The following is a 22,471-nucleotide window of genomic DNA, read 5'->3' on the forward strand; positions in this document are numbered from 1 at the left end:
AACCGATTACACAACCTGACCACAAAGAATGTTGAATTCTGTAGTCCCATCCAACACTTTTTTTCTCTGAAAAGTAACGTGAGAAGTTTGCTGGTAAACCAGCTTTGAAATTTGATTTTGGTAGCTGTCAATCTGTTTCTGACAGTTATCTCGATAGAGGAAGATTAATCCAAAGGTCCCATTGATGCTCTCAAGGATAGGGCCTGTTTGGCCAAATATCAGCAATAAGTAAGATTGAGTAGGTTATTCTAGAGATAAGAAAAATCTTTGTGGCTAATTGTTGAATACATTGGTCTTGTTAACGAAAAAACCTAGAGGATAGGACATATGGATTTATAGTTTCTCTTGACCCTTTGGAAAGAAAATGACGAAACATAACTTTAGGTTCTGAACTGCATTAACACTTCATATTAGTAAAGCAGAACTCAATTTCGGATCTTCTGAGACCTGAGTTACATCTATCATACTTTCAGCAAGTTCAAATGGTTTTAGACTGGTTCATTCTTTAAATGTCAGTAGCATTAGCTTAAGTTTCAGTACTTTGATAGGAGTCATAGGAATATCCAAATCCCTTATAGAATGCTTAATTAGGGTTACCAAGCCTCATATTGGTGAGGCTAACCTTTAATTGGGGATCTGAATTCTGAGTATATTTAGCTAACAAACTTTCTTTTCAATTTTATACAAGTGTATATTTTAATTTTTGAAGTTTATAAATTTCTTTTATTCAAGCTTCGTTTCTAGAATTGCACTTTAAAATGTGACCTGTCACCTGTGCATAGCCTAAACTTCATTGATTTGTAATTGTTCTTACTTCTTAGAAATTTTCTTTGGTTCTTATAGAAATTTGTCAGTTTTCGGTTTGTGCTGCTCTAAAACTGTTGGTGATGTTTTTCAAGCATGATTTTTATGTTGTATAGTCTTATATACATGATTGATTCTCTTGATCCCCATGTATATATTTTGTGCACTTGTGAGTTGCCCCATGGTGGAAAAGAGAGAATTAAGTGCCTAAAAATTGAGGCCTTGCTCCTCCCTTTACCAATCATTACTGATTAAATCTCACACTTAAGTTTGTAACAATTCTCTCTTTTTCATGACTGTGCAGGGCCCATTTTATATATGCTTTCAAAATTTTAGCTTAGTGTTAAATTCAAAATGGGATTTATGATAAATTTGGGCCTTTGACATGCAAATGTTCAACCCCAATGAAGAAAGCTGTTGTTTACCTTTCGAATTTGCTCATGTTTATAGCACACTTTGATTTGAGGGGGCAGGGTTGTGTCCTAAATAGATGTCTTGTGCATGTGAGTTGTCTCACGTTGAAGAAGAGGAGAGACATAATCACCTTATAAGCCTAGGGAGTTATTGTTGCCATGGCTAATTGATTCTGAGATAAAATTAACCCTCCGGCTTATGAGTGGTCCAACTCACCTCCATGTCCCATTTAAAAAATTTAACAGATAACCCTTGAAAGTGAGACATTCACTTTGGAATAGAGTGACTATGGATAAATTTTCAGATTTACAATAATAGAATGATTTATGAACACCAAACCCCCTTTAATTGAGGCCAAACCTTCATTGAGCCTACTGTTTTTTTAATAAGAAAGCTAGGCCAAGAGCCAGAAATTCTTATGACGCTTAGTGGTAATCAAATAGCCACCTAGTTTTTTGCTCTTCCTCCTTACAGCAACTGTCATGCAATCGGCATTTTGGATGCAGTAATCCACAACACTTCTTTTTCTTCCTGTCCATCTCATCCAAAATCTCCATGCCTTTGATCGTTTTCTATGGCCTAGTACCAGTAATGATGCCTTATGTTCCTTTGCTTGGCTCACTATTGTTGGACCTTTCTCCTTCCCTGAAAGTGCTACTATTTCCACCTGTACCTGCTCAGTGAAAGGAACCAGATTGATGCAGTTAGAGCTTGATTTATTTTTGGTGTATCACTAAACTTGCTACCCTTTAAAATTTTGTCTGATAAATTGTCACCCTAAAGTTACAGATTTCACTGATCTTGACAGTTTCATTGTACACTTTGAAAACAATATGATGGTTTTGATCCTCTATATAATCTATTAGTTCTGACATTGAATTATTTATCACTCATTGATTCATTGTGATACTTATTACCAAATTTGATCTGTTTAGAATTTTAGAATGAGGATATTAGGGTGACTTTTAGTAACTACTAGGTGAGTTTTTCTGCAGATCAATTCTTCTTTTCTCTACATTAAAACTTAGTATCCTTCTTTGATTCTTTTGTGTTTTTATTGTGAATTTGTGATTAGTGTAACTATGCTATACCAATTTATCAGAGTAATGTGACATACCCCAGGTCTTCTGGATTGGCAGACGCTTCTCAGAGAGTAAAGAAGTCCATAAGCTTTTGGATCAATTTCACTCTCAGTATGTGAATCTGCATTAATAAAAAAAAAAGAAATTATGTTAAAACTTAAAACAAACTTGCTCTGCATTTGTGACTTTTAACAGATTTTCCCTCTAAATAATATACCAAGTATTCTGTATCATGTTTCTATTTCAGACCGTCTCAAAACTATAGGTCACTTTTTCCATTATGAATTAGTAAAGCTGAACTTTGAAATACATTAGTATGATTGAGATGTAGACATATGAATAGAAATGGATGGTATAGATATACTAACTAGATTTCTTAAAATTGATAATTCAAATGTGACTTAAATGACAGGATGGAGATAAATTTACCGCATTTTGTTGGCTTGGCTAAATGCAGAAGAATTACAGTGTCCTCCTTTTGAACAGTATGGGATAATGCCCATTGAAGAGCACCTTTAGCCTGTAACGTTGCATCTACAACGATCATGATCCTGTTTCCCTCCTTGGGCTCACCCTTTTCCGAGTTTTCTTCACTGCTGAAGCTCGATCCACACTCATTTTCAAAGTACTCACTCTTGTCACTTTTGATTGAATTATAAGCTGGATTGGATTGCAGCGGTGGTGAACGAATCCGAGCTTTACTTATTTTAAAGCAGGACCCCGGAATTTTGGTATGTACTCTCACCATCCTCTCTTTTCTTTCAGAAGGCAATGACAGTACACAGAAAACTTAATTCTTTTCAGATTTGAATATAACTAACAAGAATGTTCAGAAAACTATACTTTATATAGTTATACTCTTACATATCTGACAAAGGGGACATAATCTGTTAATTAATAGTAACTAATATCATAATTATATGGTATATCTTTAGAAGGGCTAAGTCAACTTTGTAAGTGAAATGACAGAAAAGGACAGAATGTGGTTAGACATACATTTAGAGGCGGAAGACGTGCTCACCATTGTGTTTAGATTCTTTGAAGACTTTAACTCCATTGTTTAAGTTAGGGTGTGATTTTCTGGTTGGTGAATTTTGTTTTTTATATGGTATTTTCCTTAATGTGGGACATATCCCATTAAACGTGCTAACCACGAAGGTATTTAGGTGTTAAGTGCAAGCCCCACGCCTGCTAAGATTTCTTAGTTGTATTGATTAGTTTTGGGGTGTTGCATTGTTATTTTCTGTATTTTCTTGACCTTTCGTTGATTTCCAACCGTGTGATGTGCATCCTACTCCGTCTTTAATCTTCTATATTCGCGGGGTTTTCTAATCCTAATCATAGAATACAGGATAACCTTAATTATCTTGGTAGCAACCTGCTAATGTTAATTTTTTAAAGGTTATGACTTTCAACTTGCTACAGCAGAACCACAGCTCAGATGAACTCGATCTTGTAAAACTCACACTTAGCCGTCTTCTTTAAATGGTGGTGGCTACAGACGGTTTGTTTGGAATTTGTTCTAGCCTTCAGTTCAGACCTAAAAGAGGACTAGTCATGGTCAGCTATTGTCTACTAATTGTGTGGACAATTTTCGGGCCCGGACTTGGGTTGGATAGGTGCCAAATCAAAGTCTTTTTGTTGCTTCAATTCTTACCATCCTTCCCACCCTAGTCTTTTTAAACTTGTGCAGAATTATCTTTATTCTTGAATTTGATTGACTTTCAAAGCTTATACACCTTCGTGGAGGGCAGGAAAGATAATTTAGACAATAGGTCTGGTCAATTGTAACTTATTACACACAGCATGCATGAATCAACACAAGTTATCATTGTAAAGATTTGACTAAAGAAATGTAGAACCTTCCTGTTTTGTTTAAATTTTATCTAATTATATATCTAGGTAAATAAAGAGTAATAGATTTAATTTTGTTTTAAGAGTCGGTTATATATTAAAAAAAAAAGTCGGTTATATACATTGTACTTTGTATATCGTTGTTTCTTTGTCTTGTCATATTTTTTTTTTTTCCTTTTAATTTAAAATTGTATAAACATAAACAAACAATAGTTTAATCTTATGAGACGGCATAACCTAAAGAATAAGTATGGCAATTTAAACTATTTTTAATTTTCTTAGAATAAGTATGGCAATTTAAACTATTTTTAATTTTCTTAATAATGAGTGCTTGAGTCATGAAAAATATGTAACAAATGCACTTGCACCTACGTTGTATAAACCCTGTAAAAATGTGCACATGTGAGACAAAACTACTTGACCACCAAATCACATACTACGGAGTAGAAGTCTAGTCCAATATTAATTTTAGCACTCTCATGATTCTTTATAAGTAGTATACATAACTATGCTCTCATGGTGGGGTTGCTAAAATTATATCCCGTGTACTTAAACCGCAAAAAATATATTTATTTTAATTTAATTGTGTGTAGAACAAGTGCCCCTACCGGGTATGGGCAATAGCTCTCCTTTAGTCCCATGTTATTTCGATTAGTGGTTTGAAATGGCTTCAAAAAAGTCAACTTTGTTAAGCCATCATAGGCTAACACTTGACTTGCAAATTCATTTTCACACAATCGTTCTATGCACCTCGGAAGGCCAGAAGATCAATAATAATAATAATAAATCAATTTACGAAACAGTTGATTGCTAATGCCGGCTTATCCTAGCTGTATCTGAATTGAGTTATGATTTATGAACAACATTAAATGAAAAATGACTTGCTTTAATTCCATCTGTCTTCTCTTCTTTTCTTTTCATGAAAATTCCAAGTAATACTTTTCCACAATCAAGTCAATAACATTATAAACTTGTCTTGTAATTGTTGATTTTTGGGCATTTTATTGAGATTGTTTGTTTTTGGAAAAACACAATATAATTTGTTTGGCAGTTTTGCATTTTGTGCATTATGCGAATTAGGATCCACTCTAGTTTATCTTGAGGACTTTCTTTATCATTATTTTGTAAAAAAAAAAAAAAAAAAAAAAAAAAAGTCTTAATATTGGTGGTGTCACAACATCACAGCTTTGTAAGCTCTCTATCTAAACTATTTGTATATATAAAATAAGTATGTTGATAACTTGATGAGTAACCATGATATATTCATAAAAAAATATAAAATATTTAATCATATACAGTACATTAGTACATATATTCTAATTGTTGTATAGCATAACAAATAAATTTCATAGCTAGGAAGTAGTAAATGGTTTATTGACACTACATCATGCTCTTTATTATCTCGTTGTCTCTTGTAGTAGTAGCCTTTCGATCTCAAAGGGTCTTATGATCCGACATATTCCGTCCAATAATGATTGTAACAATATATTGTCTCGTTATCTCTTGTAGTAGCCTTTCGATCTCAAAGGGTCTAATGATCCGACATATTCCGTCCAATAATGATTGTAGCAATGTATTAAGGTAAAATTTGGAAACCATGATATTCGATTTAGGAATTTAGAACCAGGACATTTGAATCCAAATTTAATGTTTGTACAATGCTAGATCGAATTTCAAATCAAACGTTAGTTATAATAATCCTAGTATTGCTAGGTAAGTGAGCAACAACAATTATCTAACACCATTCATGTAAGGCCACAACCCAACTTTCCCTCTTTTGCTCTCCTCCAGCCTTCATCTCCTCCCACCTTTCATGTAGCTTCTCTTAGCTACTCTCTATCGTGTCTTTTGTATGCCTTCCAGGCAAAGCGGATGTTGCTTGCTAGTTTCTTCCTCCTGTGCTGTAGCCCTAAGACAAGAAAGGAATGCAATAAACCAGAGCTACACTCTAAACCACATTAGGTACATGATCGCGCTTGTTCTCCAGTTCTGATACAAGTTGTTGGGCCACATGCTAGACTCACAACTAGAAGAACCGATAATTGCACACAAGTTAAATGAGAATCCATCTAAAATATAATCAGCAGGGTTTTGTGTTGTACAAAATGTCTTTGTATTTACAAAAACATGTTCGTTCATAAAACAAACTCAAACATCATTCAAACCAAAAGTTGGTCTTTTGATTTTCCTACTTTTCTGTAGCCAAACCTTTTTCTGGATTTCCTATTTTTTTTTTTTCCTTTCCTTCTACATCTACAATATGATAAAATGGCAACTGATCTTGTTCTGATAATGCACAGACGAGGAAAAAGAAAACCGAAAATATAAAAAACATGTATATGTATGGAAAAAATAAATAATAGCCTAAGCAGATATTATGTACATCAACTGAATACCGAATACCTTTATTTTATGCTGCATCCATTCCCAAACCCATGGAATTCAGATATATTGAAGTCTTCCATGGATGTCTCAGAAAAAACCGAAAATATACAAAACATTACCTAACATCTTTGTTTTACTTTATACATCAACAACATTTCTAGCCAATACTTTTATACAAAGTGCATAGATGCAGCACTATCTTAACTTGTTTCCCTGTTGTCTAAACTCGACGTCAATCATCTGTTTGCTTCTACTGCTCAGGCATGTGATTGAGCATCCAGGATGGAATAAGGGTAGAGTTGCTTCGTGTTGGTGGCTGTGTTGCTTGCTGTTCATCTTCTATAGCACTTCTGCCTGTCCCTGGTCTGCATTTCAAGCATTGAACACATTCAGTTAATGGATAAAGAAGCGATCAAATACCTGCACAACATGATAATAATCGCGGTAGGAACACACATTAAGAACTTGGGTTGGTTACCCTAGCTACATTGTAATTGATTTATGGCTCATTTAAAGATAATTATAACTTCATCAAAATTCTTTCCCTAAACTTGCTTTAAAAATCTATTATGTCGTTCTCACTAGGGTTGTCATCGTCATCCTAAAGATCAACCAAACATTTTCCATCATATTCCTACAGTACACAACGTGTGACTCCGTATGATCAAGCTTTTTCTACCAGTACACCAGCCATTTTTTTCCTCTAAAATTCGGAAATTAAAAAGAAAACTACATATAAGTGTGACAAAATGTGGATTGCTAAATTTCGTAATGTGACTTTAAAAGGAAATAATATGTAACATTAATATTAGAGAAAATAGCAGAAAATTAACAATAGGTAAGTGAGGTACTGACCCTATATTCAGTGAGGGCAAAGCCTGAGACATGAATCCAGATGAGTTATTGTCATGTTGATGCTGATCCGGTTCTGGCTGCTGAGCCAACGCCTTCTCTCTCTCCTTCACCTATTTTTAGTTCAGTATACATTGTTCATCTTTAGCAACACAACATATCAAAAGAAAGGTTACAAGTACTTCAAATTGATTTTTTTAAGGTATGAAAAAAGAGAGAACGATAGAAACCCTCCTCACAAGGAGAACTCCTAATTTGAAGTCCTTAAAATCGAATTGGTTCATGATATAATACCTTTTTGGTTAGCAAGTTGTTGTGATCCTGTAATGCTTTATCCTGTCATATTAAAATGAAGTTAGTAGGATACTAAAAAATATTTGGAATACATTTTCGGGATTAGATGCTTTGTAGGGCTGCATACCTTCTTCTGAAGCTGAGAAATTGACTCATGCATGAGTTGATTCTGCAAAGATGAACAATTTTGTTAGCTTATTTGTTTTTTTTTTTTTGGTGAAACTGTTAGCTTATTTGTTTATATATCTTCTCCAACCAGGCAATTACAATACAATATATTAGTTTCTTATGCAAGAGAAATTTTTTGTTAAGATACTTAGACTTGGAAATTCTAAGATAGATTCAATTATACAACCAAATTACCAGACCTATATACTTGAATAGTATGTAAGTAATTACATCATTCTAGACTAAGGCCATGTTCTTTTCACCTTAAAAAAATAATATTAAGTAAAAATAATTTCAGTTCAGTAAAAATAAGTTCAGTTCAGTAAAATTAATTTTAGTTCAGTAAAAATAATTTCAGTTCAGTAAAAATAAGTTCTCTTCAGTAAAATTCAGTTTTCTTAAAGAAGAATTATAATAGAAAATCAGTAAAAATAATTTCAGTTCAGTAAAAATAATTTAATTTCAGTAAAAATAATTTCAGTTCAGTAAAATTAAGTTCAGTTCAGTAAAAATAAGTTCAGTTCAGTAAAAATAAGTTCAGTTCAGTAAAAATAATTTCAGTTCAGCAAAATTAAGGTGGATCAAACAAGGCCTAAGACTATGATCTAAACCAAGAGTGACTCAAACCAGCCAAAAAATAATACTCAGTATGACCCTTTTCTTTCAAAGAATATGCTCACAATAGATTTGAACATGACAATACCCAAATAATTGTGATCGGACTAAAATTAAACAAAATGACTCATCACCTGGCGTTTGGTTTTGGTTCGCAGAGGGATATGGGTTTGGAATCAGGTTTGGGGTTAAAGTGGTACCGGGTTGGAACTTGAATACCGTTTGGTTCAATTCTGGAATGGAGTCTCTCACTATTTCCTCCATTTATTTGATACCTAAGGGAATGGAAGAAGCCAAACCCACATCTCTCCAAGGTTTCTAAATCCTATACCTCATGGGTTTTAGATATGGGTTTAAAATTTATACTTCTGACAACTAAACATATGGTATGGGTTTTTGTCATTCTAAACTCATACCTCATACCTATACTTATGCTCAACCTATTTCCATATTTACATTTGTCAATCTCTAATCAGTTGGATTGTTAAAAGTCAGGGACTCTAAATCTAATTGATGATAAAAAAAAAAAATTTAGATATGTTGTTTAGAAACTTCTTCATGAACATGGATTTATCAATTCTTATTAGTCTTACAGAAATACATCTAAACTTTGAGGAGAAAAGACACATTTTTAAGAAAAATTTAGGTTAGGCAGGCATAACAAATTAACAACAACCCAATATTGTTTTCGCCGAGGCAGGATTAACAAGGCCTAGATGCAAACTATTCAGTTTAGAAAAGATACACACTAAATTTTTTTGCCAATGCCAGTATGATTCATCAGTTATTAATTCACAAGTACAATTTCCAGTGTTGGCATGATGATATTGACCATCACCTCCTACTTATATATTTGCATCAGAATATTCTGTTTTCTGAAGAGTGAAGACCTAGTGTTGTCATCTTTTATACTAGACTAGATAATAAGAATGATTTAGATCTTTTTATTAATTTGAGGTTTGTGTTTGATCATGTGAGCTGTGATACCACTACTAGATGCTTAACCCTTGGAAAATAAAACCTCAAAATATGTAAACTTGATAACTGATAATCAAATACAAAGTACTAACTACTAACTAAGCATCTCTAATTTGTTTAGTGCACTATGATGGAGGGAACAATAAGCTAGATATTATCATATATGTAGTTTTCGAAACAACAATGTTCATTTAATTAACTAGCCTTAATACGGACGACCAATAAATAAGTTCTACCAAATCTACGGTCAAAATCAGTATGTTTTAACCATTAAAGTCAAATGTGACCTATTATTTAGGAACAGATGTCTCTTAAAATGATCAAAGTATAAACCTAGTATTGAATTCTCTGCACAATGCATATCCAAAATGAAGATCCTAGACCTACGTCTATGATATAACATATAAGACTTGACTATAGATTGATTATTTCGTTAGTCCCCCCGCACCTCCCTATTCAGCTTGAGGAATTCAACCATAAACCATCAGATTGATACAAAGAGTGAAGGAGGCTACGGAACTAAGTTAACTCAGAAAATAAGCTAATGTTGCTGAAAAATACCTTCTTTGACCTGATGTGTTTAAGAGCGCTGTCAAGCTGATGCTCTAAATTTTGAAGTTCCTTCATATTCAAGGTATCAAGCTCTTCTCCCATGTAATGCCTGCAAAGATCAAAAGGCTTAAACTTTTCGGCAATAGGGTGGTTACTCCATAGAGCAGCATTTGCTCTTAAATCTTATTACCTGTGATTTTTCTGCAGAATCTCCAGCCTAGCCTTCAGCTTTGCATGCTCCAGAGTCCAGCTTACCTAAAAGTAGTAAGCATGATTTTATCAGATGAAGCATATCTGAATGTGAAATCTCAACTACTATGCTTGGAACAAGGTAACTTCAATTCCATACATGGGAATCAGGATCAGGAGCAGTAAGCTGTCTTTCTGCATATGAATATCTTTCGTAGCGCTCGAGTATCTTCTCCATGCTGCTCTTAGGTAAAACACCAACACAGACCAGGTCAAGAACTTAAAAGACATACTTTGAATACTTGACATCCAAAAACCTTTTGAATTATATCAAAAATTATAGTCCAGTTAGATCATCTGATATATAATCCAAATTTCTACTACTTGTTTAAGGTTTCCTGCATAAGACCTATTATTATTAGGGATTGATCCCTCTACCCCACCCCCAACAATGAAGGAAACACTTTTGAACTAGTATGATTACATACAAGTCTTTTATTTTGGTCTAGACAGAACTTGAACACGTGTTATATATAGACGAGATTTAATCATCGGTCTTTGGGGTCACCCCCACCTACATACCTTACCAAAGTAAGCTACTTAGCATCTATTGCATTAATCTATGATAGAACCACATGCCAAATCCTAATCCATATACTTGTATATTTTAATATAAGTCTCAGCTTTAACATTGAGCCAATATGACAAATAGAGAGATAAAGATAATTGAATGGGTTTTGTATTGCTTGATCATTATTCATCAATAGGTAGAGTATTTATCACACACATATTTTCCGATATTAATGATACCATATCTCTAACAAAATACTATTGAAAGAAAAAAAATTAAGTGCCAATCATATTTTATAAAAACCAACCCTATAGTATATAATGAAAAAGACATGTCATATAAGAATAGTATGTCTCATAATTATGCCTAGTTATTCTTACCTTTTGTAGTTATGTTCATTTTTCATTCTAGTTTCATGTCCACATCTAATCTTGTATCTGAAGTGATTTACACATCAAAGAGTCCCTTAATTTTTTATCACTAAATCTTGTACCAAAGTATTTATTGGATTCATTAATCTCCTTGGTCTACTTATTGCTAATTTGTTGTTTGAAAGATATATGATTTCAATTTTCGACTTGCTTACTCTACCTATTACGATTGGACTAAGCCCAATAATTATATATAAAAGCTAATTACACTTAATCACAACATAATTAAGGCCCATTTATGTACATGAAATATTTCTTAATATGTCTTCTCTTATTCACTTTATGGATTTATTGACGCTTATAGAGATAGATGTGAGCTGAAAAAAATGCATCCCTAGCTGTAGTTTGTTGCTTTAATTTGATTTTTTTTTTTAATTTTTTTTTTTTTATTGGGTGCAAATGTGCTAAGGGCAATGCAAATTATAACTAGGGGAGAGGGATTCGAATATGTGTCTTGTTGTACATAGGCCCTCATTTTGGGGTGAAGTCTAGTCAAAAGTTGGTGATGTTCAAGACGATCCGGAGGATCTTCATGTCGTTTTATTGGAGGACCTTAGGGGTGTGTCCAGACCTAGGTTGGTTCCTAATAAAGCACCCTAATTATTGTTGGTGCTAAGGTCTAGTAGTTAGTAGTTTGTTTCTTTCTGCTTTCATTTTTTGCTTTTCTGTTCACCAAAAAAAAAAAAAAAAAAAAAAAAAAAAATTAAAAGATCCAGTCTTTCTTTGACATGATTATAATGGTATTAACATTCAATATAAGAAAATTCTGATTGCAGTATAAAATTAGCAAATAAACTCTATTAATTTTTAAAGTCTAATATTAAATTGTGACAATTTTGTATAATTAAAATTAAAATTCTAATAGTAATGTTTTTACTTTTGTATTATTCAATATTATGCTTATATATAGACTATGGAATACATAAGAAAAAAACATACTCATGTAGGATTTTGTTAAACTTATTTTGTGGTGTATTTTCAAAGTCATTATTTTTTTAATAATTTTAACTTATTAATGTATTAATGATTAAAAAAATTTGATGACAGAAATTACTAATTGACAAGTGTAAAAACGAAAACATTTAATTTAAAAGGATAATGCTATACATATCTCTTAGGGCTACATATAATAAGCTAAAAATGGAAAAAACAAATAAAATATGGCATTAATTACACTGATTTGTGCGTGATTTTGTCATACATTCCTAAATTAATACCAAATTAGGATACGTATTAAATGTTTATTCATAACCCTAATAGCTACATATAACATTACTCAATTTAAAAATATGAAAGAAATATTTTTTAAATGTGACTGTACAGATAATCTAGAGTGCAGAGATGATCTTTTGCACTCCATTTGAGTTGCAATTGAGTCTTGGAATTCAAATTGAGTATGCAGATAGGATAATTTGATCAATTAATATTTGAGTTTAAGATCTTGTAGCCCCATCCAATTTTGGCTGATTTGGCTTAATGTTACTATTGCTATACATTGAAATCGGAGAGAGTTACTAATGTTTTTTTTTTTTTTTTTTTTTTTTTTTTTTTTCACAATACCACCATGATTTAGACTTATCATAACATCATTAAAAGACAGCGAAAATGAAATCAGCCTTACTTTAAGGCTTAACAGTACTAAAGATGAAAATGAAATGACCTTTCCACTTTTCTTTAACAAGAGTATTTGTCATTAAGCATACTTATATAGTTATAGATGAAGCTTTACTTGATGTCGCATAAGGGAGGTCTCGGGTTCGAGCCTCACCGTATGCAGAAACTCTTATTGGGAGACTCACCCACCATAAGCCAGGTGTGCTACCCGAGTCGGATCCGGATGTAGTCAGAGCTAGGCTCCGGTGAACCGGGTGGGCATCCTATATATATATATATATATATATATATATATATATATATATATATATGAAATTCAATGCACAACTTTAACTATTGTAATATTTAAAAAAAAATAAAATTAAGTAGTTAAATTATGGATATATACATCAACTTTATTGTAAAAATTTTTCACTAATACCTGTTCACTTCAACTTATTTTTACTGAATTGAAATTATTATACTAAACTCAAATTGTTTTTATTGAATTTAAATTACTTTTAATGAACTGAAATTTATTAAATTGTACTACAATTATTTTTGATGGACTAAAAATTATTTTTGCTGAATTAAAAATTATTTTGACTAATTTTCATTATATTTTTTTCTAAAATTACTGATTTTTTCTAAACTGAATTTATTTTTTAAGATGAAATGAATAGGGCCTAACTAGCTCCTTGTTTTCTTTTTAAAAAAGATTCATCCTTTATAATTGCATCATAAGGGTTGGACACGACGCACATGTTTTTTTGGGTAGTGGAAAAAATGAGAAAGAAAGGTAAAAATATAAAATTGGCTTGTGATTGTTTATATTAACTAAAAAAAAAAAAGTTTTGAAAAGTAAAGGTACGTTAGATATTTACAATGTGAACATAGGCATTTCTTTTCTTTCAGGAATATAGGGCAATATTTGTGAAATTTTCTTAAAAGAAAAAAATAAATCTAAAATTGCAATTATTTCACCACAATTTCTATATTACCTATATATTTTTTATTTTGTTTGTGGTGATAAGTGGAAACATAATTGTTTGGTAATGCTCCAATATCTTCACTTAAGTTAGAATTACTATATTGATTAAAATCTTAAAAAATAAATATTTAGTAAAAAAACAAAAAAAATTCAAGTCAGTAAAAGCAAGTTCAGTCCATAAAAAGAATACCATCTTAGTAAAAATCGGTAACTTTAAAAACCAAATACAATAGAAAATTAGTAAAAGTTAGTTTTTATCGGTAAAATTAAGTTCAGTTCAATAAAATTAATTTAAGTTTAACAAAAATAATTTCAATTCTATAAAATAAAGTGAAATAAACAAGGCCTAAATTTCCATTTGAATTAATTAATTCTGTTGTTGTATTCATTCTATGATAAATTGATTTTCACTAACTAATTTTTACAGATTTGTATTTTATTGAATACTATTCCTTCTGATTATAGTCATATTTGACTTTCGTGCTATATATACATTGACTTTGACCACATGTTAGTAAAATTATAGCATATTGATTTTGTTTCCGAAAGCTCGATTCACTTTTCCTTTTTAATATTTTTGAAATTTTGACTCACTCATCGTTGGCAAATTACTTTTACATACAAACTTACCCTTTTCACTTAAACTGTCTTTGTTTTTATAGAATTTGTTAAATACACTTTGTATGTTTCCAAGACTTTCAAACCATCTATAAATCTATATATCGATGTATGTTACTCCCTCTTTCTATTTTTTTTTTTTTTTTTTTTGCCGCATTATTTTGATTTTTAACGGTCCAAGACGCATTTTAACTAACACATATAACTTCATTTCAATAAGCATAAAAATATAAAAATTTAATATTAACAAAATGTACAATGAGATGAATCTAATAAAGTTTCCACATGACTTATTATCTCTAGTTGATGATTAATGGGAATTTATGGTTAAATTTTTAAAGTTTGATCCATTTATTAGCAATGAGGCAAGAAAGGACAAGGGAGTATATTGAAGTTTTCCTTCCTAAAAGAGTAATTTTTTTTAACTTTTTTTTTTATCTTGAAAATTATATGTATATTCTCTCAAAAGCATTTATGATAACATTATATTTTATGAACTATATTTTTTTTTATATTTTTTTTCCTTTATCTACAACTTCTCAATAATTGTATTTCTTATCATTGTATTGCTCCTCATTAAACATATTCTTTGATAAGATAATGTATTATACGAAATACATAGGTTTTCCTAAATGGATCATATTATTAACAAAAAAGCAATTGATGATCGATTTATTTTGACTAAGTAATTTTTTTATAAATTATTATTGTTGGTAGAGAATGTCCATAGAATATTCTCATCTTAGGTTTAGGATATATTTTGTATAAGATTATCTTTGATATCTGTACATATCTTATCTGACATGGTATCAGTGAGATCTTGGGATCATATACAAAAATCCTCATCCTGTCGGTGGGTTAGAAAATTAAACCAACTTCTCTTTTGATCATGGGTTAGCATACTATCCTTACCGCTCGATGCGTGATTCAGATTCAGTCTGAGCATCCGATTTTCTCCCACTTTGACTGCGGAGGTGTGATAGAGAATATCCATAGAATATTCTCATCTTAGGTTTAGGATATATTTTGTATAAGATTATCTTTGGTATCTGTACATATCTTATAGTTACCTAATATGATTAGGTTTCTCATTGTAACCATATAAATATTGATCAATGGAAATCACTCCAATCAAGGAGTTTTATATTATCTGTCAATTATTATTATTATTATTATTATTTTTATTTTTTTTTGAAAGAGACTAAATTTTTATTTAACCATGTACTTTAATTTTAGAATCCGAGTATGGTTCAGGCATTGACAAGTAGCGTCCCTAATATATTGGGGTATCATAAAAGCTAAGTTGTTAGTTTATTCAACACGGAGTTTTATTCATGTAAGTCCAAACTTAAGAAGCATTTAGTTCATTTATGCGGCTATTAAGTTCATCCCTTACTTCTTTACTATTAATGGTTTCAAATAAATAGAACTTATTACTTAGGGTCTGTTCACATTTACTTAATTTCAGTTCAGTTCAGTTCAGTTCAGCTCCAATCAGTTCAGTTCAGCTCTTAATTTCCCTCTCACATAAAATATTCATTTCAACTCAATTCAGTTTAGTTCAATTCAGTTCAACTCCAATCAGTTCAGTTCAGTTCAGTTCAGCTCCAATCAGTTCAGTTCAGTTCAGCTCCAATCAGTTCAGTAAATGTGAACAGACCCTTAGTTTTCAACAATTGCATGTAATACTTTTGTTTTTTGACATTTACTGATTTACATGTTATACAATTTATGAAATATACTCTTTCAAATATATATAGGTTAGTAATAATACACAAAGAATTTGCAATAACATTTTTTTTTTTAATATTCCAACTAGGATACTTATTCTTCGCAACATTAGGTGCTAGTAGCTAGATCTAGATGCAACCAAGGCTATTTTGCTATTTATTGACGAACTTGTTTTACTCATTTAAAGCTACTCAAAGGTCTGGTGTATAGTATACCTAGATTGGTCACTTATAATGAAGATAATGATCATATTATAGCATTTATGATCGCTCTACTCTCGTAATCTCGTTAGATGAATGGAGCTTGTAAAAATTTGTAAGAAAAAGAATAGTGTGTGTAAGCAAACATGCACAAGGACATAATTTTATCAAAATACCATACCCTTCATATAAATTGAGTTTAATAAAAAATCAAAAACTAACAACAGCGTATTAGTTTTACTCTGATCTGCCTTCTAAAATCAATTATAAATGTACTTCAGATTAAAAGTGTATACTATACTTTTTGTTTCACATTATTGCAAGATTTGCAACTAAGGAAATGTGAGAGAAAGTGGACTTCATGCCAAAACCCACTTAATTAACAAACTAATTAATTTATAATGTGATAATACATGGGATTTTTCTAAATTCCATCATATGTTATTTGCTAGTATCATTGTGGATATGCTAATAAAAATAGATAATATTAACAGATAATATGTATGTAAGATAATTTCATATATATATTTATGGATTAAGTTATTATGAATTATTGATAACTCTTACTCTTAAGAGTGAATTTATTACAATACATAATCAGATCGAATAATCTTTATATTGCATGAGGAGTTTATTGGGTGAATGCTTTCTCAACTTCCATCACTTACACTTTTAGATAATTATGTTAATTAGCTACCATCACTCTTTGAAATTCTTATATCCACTCTTTGAAATTCTTATTGAAAGAGAGAGACATATCTTTTAAATTCATATAGGCCAGGTCCGTGCGTGTGCAAAGTGTTAACTAGAATGGTGTGTAGAGGTTAGAGAGGGAAACAACAAGAGAAGAAAGGAATGTTTGACATTTGATCGGAGACTAACCTACCATAGGTTAAGGCTATTTAGCCAGAGTCAAAGTGAAGGAAATGAGCGAAGGTAGACTAACTTTGGATTTTTATATCTCACAAATATTAAACCAAAGTTGCATATAATACGAACCGAAGGTAGTATAAAAATCAAATGGGTGCAATATAGGAAAGTGTTTGTGACAGAGGAAGCCCATAAAAAAATGTATGACTAGAAGAAATTTGTATGCAGCACTAGGTATTGCAAATATATTTTTATTGTTTTAAAAGAAAAACCTATTTAAACCATATTACTCCGTAGGATTTATAAATGACTAATAATATAGGGGCTTCGCCCCTCTCTTTCACCAAAAAAAAAAAAATAAAATAAATAAATGACTAATAATATTTAATTGGAATTTCAAAATGACTAGAACATGTAGTACGAGTATAGAAAAGGAGATTATAATAAAATAGACACAAGATCTTGGGATGTAAAATTTAAAAAGTATATGAAGTACAAATGTATGTCAAAGAAAAGAATAAAAAATTTGCAACTTTTTTTGGTAAAATCCAAAAAGTAATCCGTAGTCCGTACATCATGTAACTACCATTTCCTACGTAATAGTGTATTGTAATTGTAGTGCATGGGTTTTGCCTTTAAAATGCCAACTATTAGGATCTATTGAGATACAAGATCTAATTATTTCATGAATTTTCTTGTACAGAGGATATGTAATTGATTTGTAAATTGCAAATTTAATCTTAATTAATTAGCATTAAAAAAAAGTACTAAATTATATGCCCTGACCCATTGTTTTGAAATGATTTTCTTTTTGTATGTTTCATGTAGTTACTTGTATCTTTCATTTGTAGAAAATAAACTTTTAGATTCATTTCAATGTACTTTCGTAGTACTCTATATGTGTTAAAACGTATTCATAGTCAAATTGTATATTGAAAACCATTGAAAAGAATAGTGAAGGGGTCAAATAAAAAGTTAAAGCAAATCAGATTACTCGTGCTTAGTCCATTTGTTCTAAGCTAGTAGCTCTAACACCAAAGAAAACCATTTTGATCAAGAAGAAGGTACAAAAGTAATGATGTCCGTTTTGCTTAATGGTGAATGAAAGGACTTATATATATTATTTAATTCAAACTTTAACCCTCTACTCATTATATACTACGAGTTGTAATATTATAGAGTACTTTGTATTTGATAATTTTTTATATATTAAATAGCGTAATACAAAGTATATTATTAAGCAATTATGTATGTTAATATTTAAGAGAAATCAATTCGATGTTCTTTACAAATGCATCGTCCTATCATGTAGGATAAAATAATAAAAATAATATATAGATAAATAGATAACTTATGTTTAATTTGTTTAAAAATAATATTACAAATTCTTTCAATAAAAATAATAATACGAGTAATACAATATTACTATTTGAGAGGTTCAAACTTCAAAACTTTGAATTTAATTGTTAAAATGAAATTAATTTAACCTATATACTCTAAGTAGGTGCCTAAAAATGGAATAATTTAGGTTTAAACATAAGAAACCACCTGATCTACATAGAATTTACTAAACTAATCCATACTGTTCATGATCCCTACAAAATCACCTCTTTCTCTCTCCTCCCTACTGAGCTTATATTCATAAATTAAACAAACACCAATTGAATTGCACCCTAATAATTCAAAACTTATAAATATAATCATGTCATCAAATTTAATTTTTTTTTATTTTTTTTTCTTAGCTTCATGATAAATAAATACAAGAAGGTAAATTACATACCAGGCATCAGAAGCGTACTCGAATAGCTTGCCTTTAGTAGAGAAGATGATAAGAGCGACATCGGCATCGCAGAGTACGGAGATCTCATGCGCCTTCTTGAGCAGCCCAATCCGACGCTTGGAGAACGTTACTTGTCGATTAATCTTGTTCTCGATCCTCTTGAGCTGAACCCTACCCCTTCCCATTTCTCAGGGTTTTTTTTTTTTATTATTTTCTCTCCCCTTCCGGAAAAGCAATCTCTCTTTCTCCCTCACTCTATCACTTATTATTATTAATAATAAGTAAGAAATGCGGAAGGAGAGAGAAAATAAGAATCGATTGTAGTGAGGGAGAAAGAGAGATTACAATATACTACGAGATAATTTGTATAATAAATATGAATTTGTAGTAATGTTAGAGGAGAGATAAATCTGCAGGGAGTATATGAGGCAGGAAGGTAGACACGGGAGTAATGAAAGAGAGAGTTGAGATTTGGATGATAAAAAAAAAAAAGAGTGGTTTTCAAAAGTGGTTTTATAAAACCAGAGTGGTTTCGTCAAATGCGTTGTCGACTTTTGATAGGATAGGACGGTTTTAATATTTGGATTTTTTTTGTTTTGTTTACTTTAAATGAAAATAATAAGGTGGGGGTCCGTTAAAAAGATGTGGGCTTCTAAAAAAGTATAAAGAAAATTAAAAAAATGTAACTCAGTATTTAGGATTTTTGGGGGATTGGGAATTTTGGTTTTTCCCTTGATTTTTGTACCCCACCAGAATGAATCTAAGTCAGGCGGTAAAAAAAGGCAAAAACTTGAGATAGTTGAAGGTTACACGTGTCGCGATTTATGAGTATCCTGAGTAATCTGTAGTTCTTTTACCTGGTTTTATTTTCATGCTTCATGTTCTCGCCTTCAAAATGGATTAGAGGCTAGAACGGAATATCGGTTCGGGTCAAGTCAAGATTAAGTCACTAGGTTAATTGGCTGGGTTCGGTGAGATTTTGAATCGGGGTTGATAAGTATTCTTGAGTAGAGCTAACTTAGTTAAGAGATACTCCTTTTATATTATAATAATCGCAACACTTTGATTATTATAAATATATCAAATTGTCAATGTATAACTTTGATTATTATTATTTGTAATTAAATATTTTTAAAAATTATAAAAGTATAACAAAAATATACATAAAGACTAATCTAAATTTTTTTTTTACATATATAGCATATTGGTAAAAACTAAAAAGTATAGTTAAAAAATCATATAAATAGTGCAAAAGTCAAACTATTGTGATTATTTTGAATTAGAGGTTGTAGTTTTTAATCTTTATATTCCTTTTAAAGATAGCAAGTTAGTCCGGCTCGATACAATTCAAGCCTTAGCCATGCAAGCCAAGTATGGCCTAGTATGGCGGCACGTGTGTATGGTAGTTTGTGGTAGGTGTTTCAGCTACGTACTACACCAAGTACAAGTGATAGTGCACCCAAGCCATAGTTCAAAGTGTTGAAGTCAATTTTGTCTTTTTTTTACTATTTTTTTTATTGTTATACTATCGGACTTAAATTGTTCGTTATAATTCTATTATAATTAACACTTGCTTTATTCGTTTAATTATGGCAAATTAAAAGAAAATTCTTAATTTATCATTTCTTAAGCTCGTTATTATATGATCTACTTGTCTATTCTCTCCGTCCGATATTGTTTTCCATCCCCCATTTTTTTATTTCGAGTGTCCCATTATAATCTTTCCATTTCATTTTTTTCCATTGGTTGACACTATGAAATGACAATTTTCCTTCATTTACTACTTTTTTATTCACTCAACTATCTAATATACTCTCACATTTTCTTTACATATTTGTGCCCTCACTCATGTTCATGTACTTGTTTTCATGTATTTGTTTTTTGTGCCATATTCACATAATTTTTACTTTTCACTCTTTTTAGGACCTGTTTATTTCAGCTTAATTTCAGTTCAGTTTAATTTAGTTTAGATCAGCTCAACTATAATTAGTTCAGTTCAATTCCTAATTTCCTTCTTTCATAAAATATTCATTTCAACTCTATTCAGTTCAGTTCAGTTCAATTCGATTAGTTCAGCTCCAATCAATTCCGTTTAGTTCACTCATTTGAGTAAATGTGAATAAGCCCTTAATGTATTTCATGTACTCTCTCTTTCAATTTTTAATTCTTGTCACCGTGAAATTTGACAAATGTAAAAAGCAATATAGGACGAAAGAAGTACTATATAATATTTCCTCTATTTTTTTTATACTAACAACACTTTTTTTTTCACGCTTGTTGATATATTATTTCAATCGCTATTATCTTAAATTACCAATATGTAAAAATAGTATAAATTTAAACGAATCTAATAAGATCTCACATGATTATATTTTTTCTTAACTTTAATTCACCAATATAATGCTCGCTAGTCAAATTAAAAAACATAAATAATACTCCCTCCGTCCCCTTTTGATAGTTCCTTATGGGCTTTTTTCACGGGAATTAATAAACACAAATAAAAATAGTAAAAGTACATTGAAAAAGTAATTTGACATTGGGTATGCAAAAGAAATAGAGCGAAAAAGTAATAAAAGTACATGGGAAAACAAAATTTACATGGGAAAGTATTTTTTTTTACGGAAAAGTTAAATTTGCACAAATAATGTTGCAGATTGGAGGGAATTTTGGTAAAAAATTAATATTAATGGTTGTTGGAAAGAGCAAACGGGTGAACATTTTGAGACTAAAATTTGCCCATAAAGCCATAAGGGACTATCATTTGGGGACGGAGGGGGTATAAAAGTCAAATTACTACAAGTGTAAAAAACGGAGGAAGTAAATGTACTGTCAATGTCTCTCTACAATTTAATTTTTTTTTTTCTACACCCTCTGTCCCTAAATTACATTCTTACTTATCTCTATTATGTGAGGAATAAATGCTAGAAATAAGAATGTAATTTAGGAATGGAGGGAGTACTAGAATAGTCAAATTTCACACTATCTTCCACTTAATACTGTTACATGCAATAAATAGGAAGATAAAAAATAATTAATACTACTTAAATAATTTAAGATTGGAGGTACAGTAGTAGTTTATTTCAAAGTATTCAACTATTCATGGTTTTAACGTCGTACAAACTCAAAAAGTCTCATGGTCTCACCGATTAGATGGGTCCCTCTTAATCTCTTGTATGATCCCTACACGTGTGAAGGTACGACAAATTACTTTGTGTGTGGCTATTAATAAATAAATAAATAAAGTAATCCCCTATAATACTGATCAAGTAACTCTTGTAACACTAACTAAGTAATCCCTATAACACTGATCGAGTATCCCTGTAACACTTACCAAGAATCCATTATAATACTAATGAAGTAATCCCATGATGGTTGGTCACACGGTGAGACCAACCTAGAGGTGATCAACATTGGCCCGGCCTGTTAGCCCAACTCGATTCGGTCCGAAAATAGGGCGGGTTTGGACAAGCATAAAAACACATTTTTAGTAAAAAAGCCC

The 22,471-nt window shown here is 31.0% G+C and overlaps 2 protein-coding genes across 2 annotated transcripts; both read right to left on the reverse strand.

Annotated features, from left to right (window-relative positions):
• Nucleotides 1-1,511: 1,511 nt before the first annotated feature.
• LOC145599367 (uncharacterized) lies at nt 1,512-3,338 on the reverse strand. The gene is made up of 3 exons (XM_081655757.1): nt 2,730-3,338; nt 2,336-2,421; nt 1,512-1,891 (listed from the first exon to the last, which is right to left on the reverse strand). The coding sequence occupies exons 1-3, from the start codon at nt 3,046-3,048 to the stop codon at nt 1,613-1,615; spliced, it is 684 nt and encodes a 227-aa protein (XP_081511883.1). The 5' UTR covers nt 3,049-3,338; the 3' UTR covers nt 1,512-1,612.
• Nucleotides 3,339-6,529: 3,191 nt separating this feature from the next.
• LOC145599510 (agamous-like MADS-box protein AGL8 homolog) lies at nt 6,530-19,385 on the reverse strand. Its single transcript, XM_081655876.1, has 8 exons — nt 18,973-19,385; nt 10,348-10,426; nt 10,189-10,253; nt 10,008-10,107; nt 7,813-7,854; nt 7,686-7,727; nt 7,395-7,504; nt 6,530-6,904 (listed from the first exon to the last, which is right to left on the reverse strand). The coding sequence occupies exons 1-8, from the start codon at nt 19,155-19,157 to the stop codon at nt 6,790-6,792; spliced, it is 738 nt and encodes a 245-aa protein (XP_081512002.1). The 5' UTR covers nt 19,158-19,385; the 3' UTR covers nt 6,530-6,789.
• Nucleotides 19,386-22,471: the final 3,086 nt, after the last annotated feature.

This window comes from Chenopodium album, chromosome 20, assembly GCF_948465745.1.
Source record: "Chenopodium album chromosome 20, dcCheAlbu1.1, whole genome shotgun sequence".
In the NCBI taxonomy this organism is placed as follows: Eukaryota; Viridiplantae; Streptophyta; class Magnoliopsida; order Caryophyllales; family Amaranthaceae; genus Chenopodium; species Chenopodium album.

Excerpts from the sequence above, each read along its gene's own strand:
- LOC145599367 (XM_081655757.1), bottom strand. The coding sequence starts at position 3,048 with ATGGTGAGAGTACATACCAAAATTCCGGGGTCCTGCTTTAAAATAAGT. Across the intron at positions 2,422-2,729 it reads AGCCAAGCCAACAAAATGCG|ATTCACATACTGAGAGTGAA; the intron begins GTAAATTTATCT and ends TTATTAATGCAG. Across the intron at positions 1,892-2,335 it reads GCCAATCCAGAAGACCTGGG|GTACAGGTGGAAATAGTAGC; the intron begins GTATGTCACATT and ends TTCACTGAGCAG.
- LOC145599510 (XM_081655876.1), bottom strand. The coding sequence starts at position 19,157 with ATGGGAAGGGGTAGGGTTCAGCTCAAGAGGATCGAGAACAAGATTAAT. Across the intron at positions 10,108-10,188 it reads ATTCTGCAGAAAAATCACAG|GCATTACATGGGAGAAGAGC; the intron begins GTAATAAGATTT and ends TGATCTTTGCAG. Across the intron at positions 7,505-7,685 it reads ACAACTTGCTAACCAAAAAG|GTGAAGGAGAGAGAGAAGGC; the intron begins GTATTATATCAT and ends AACTAAAAATAG.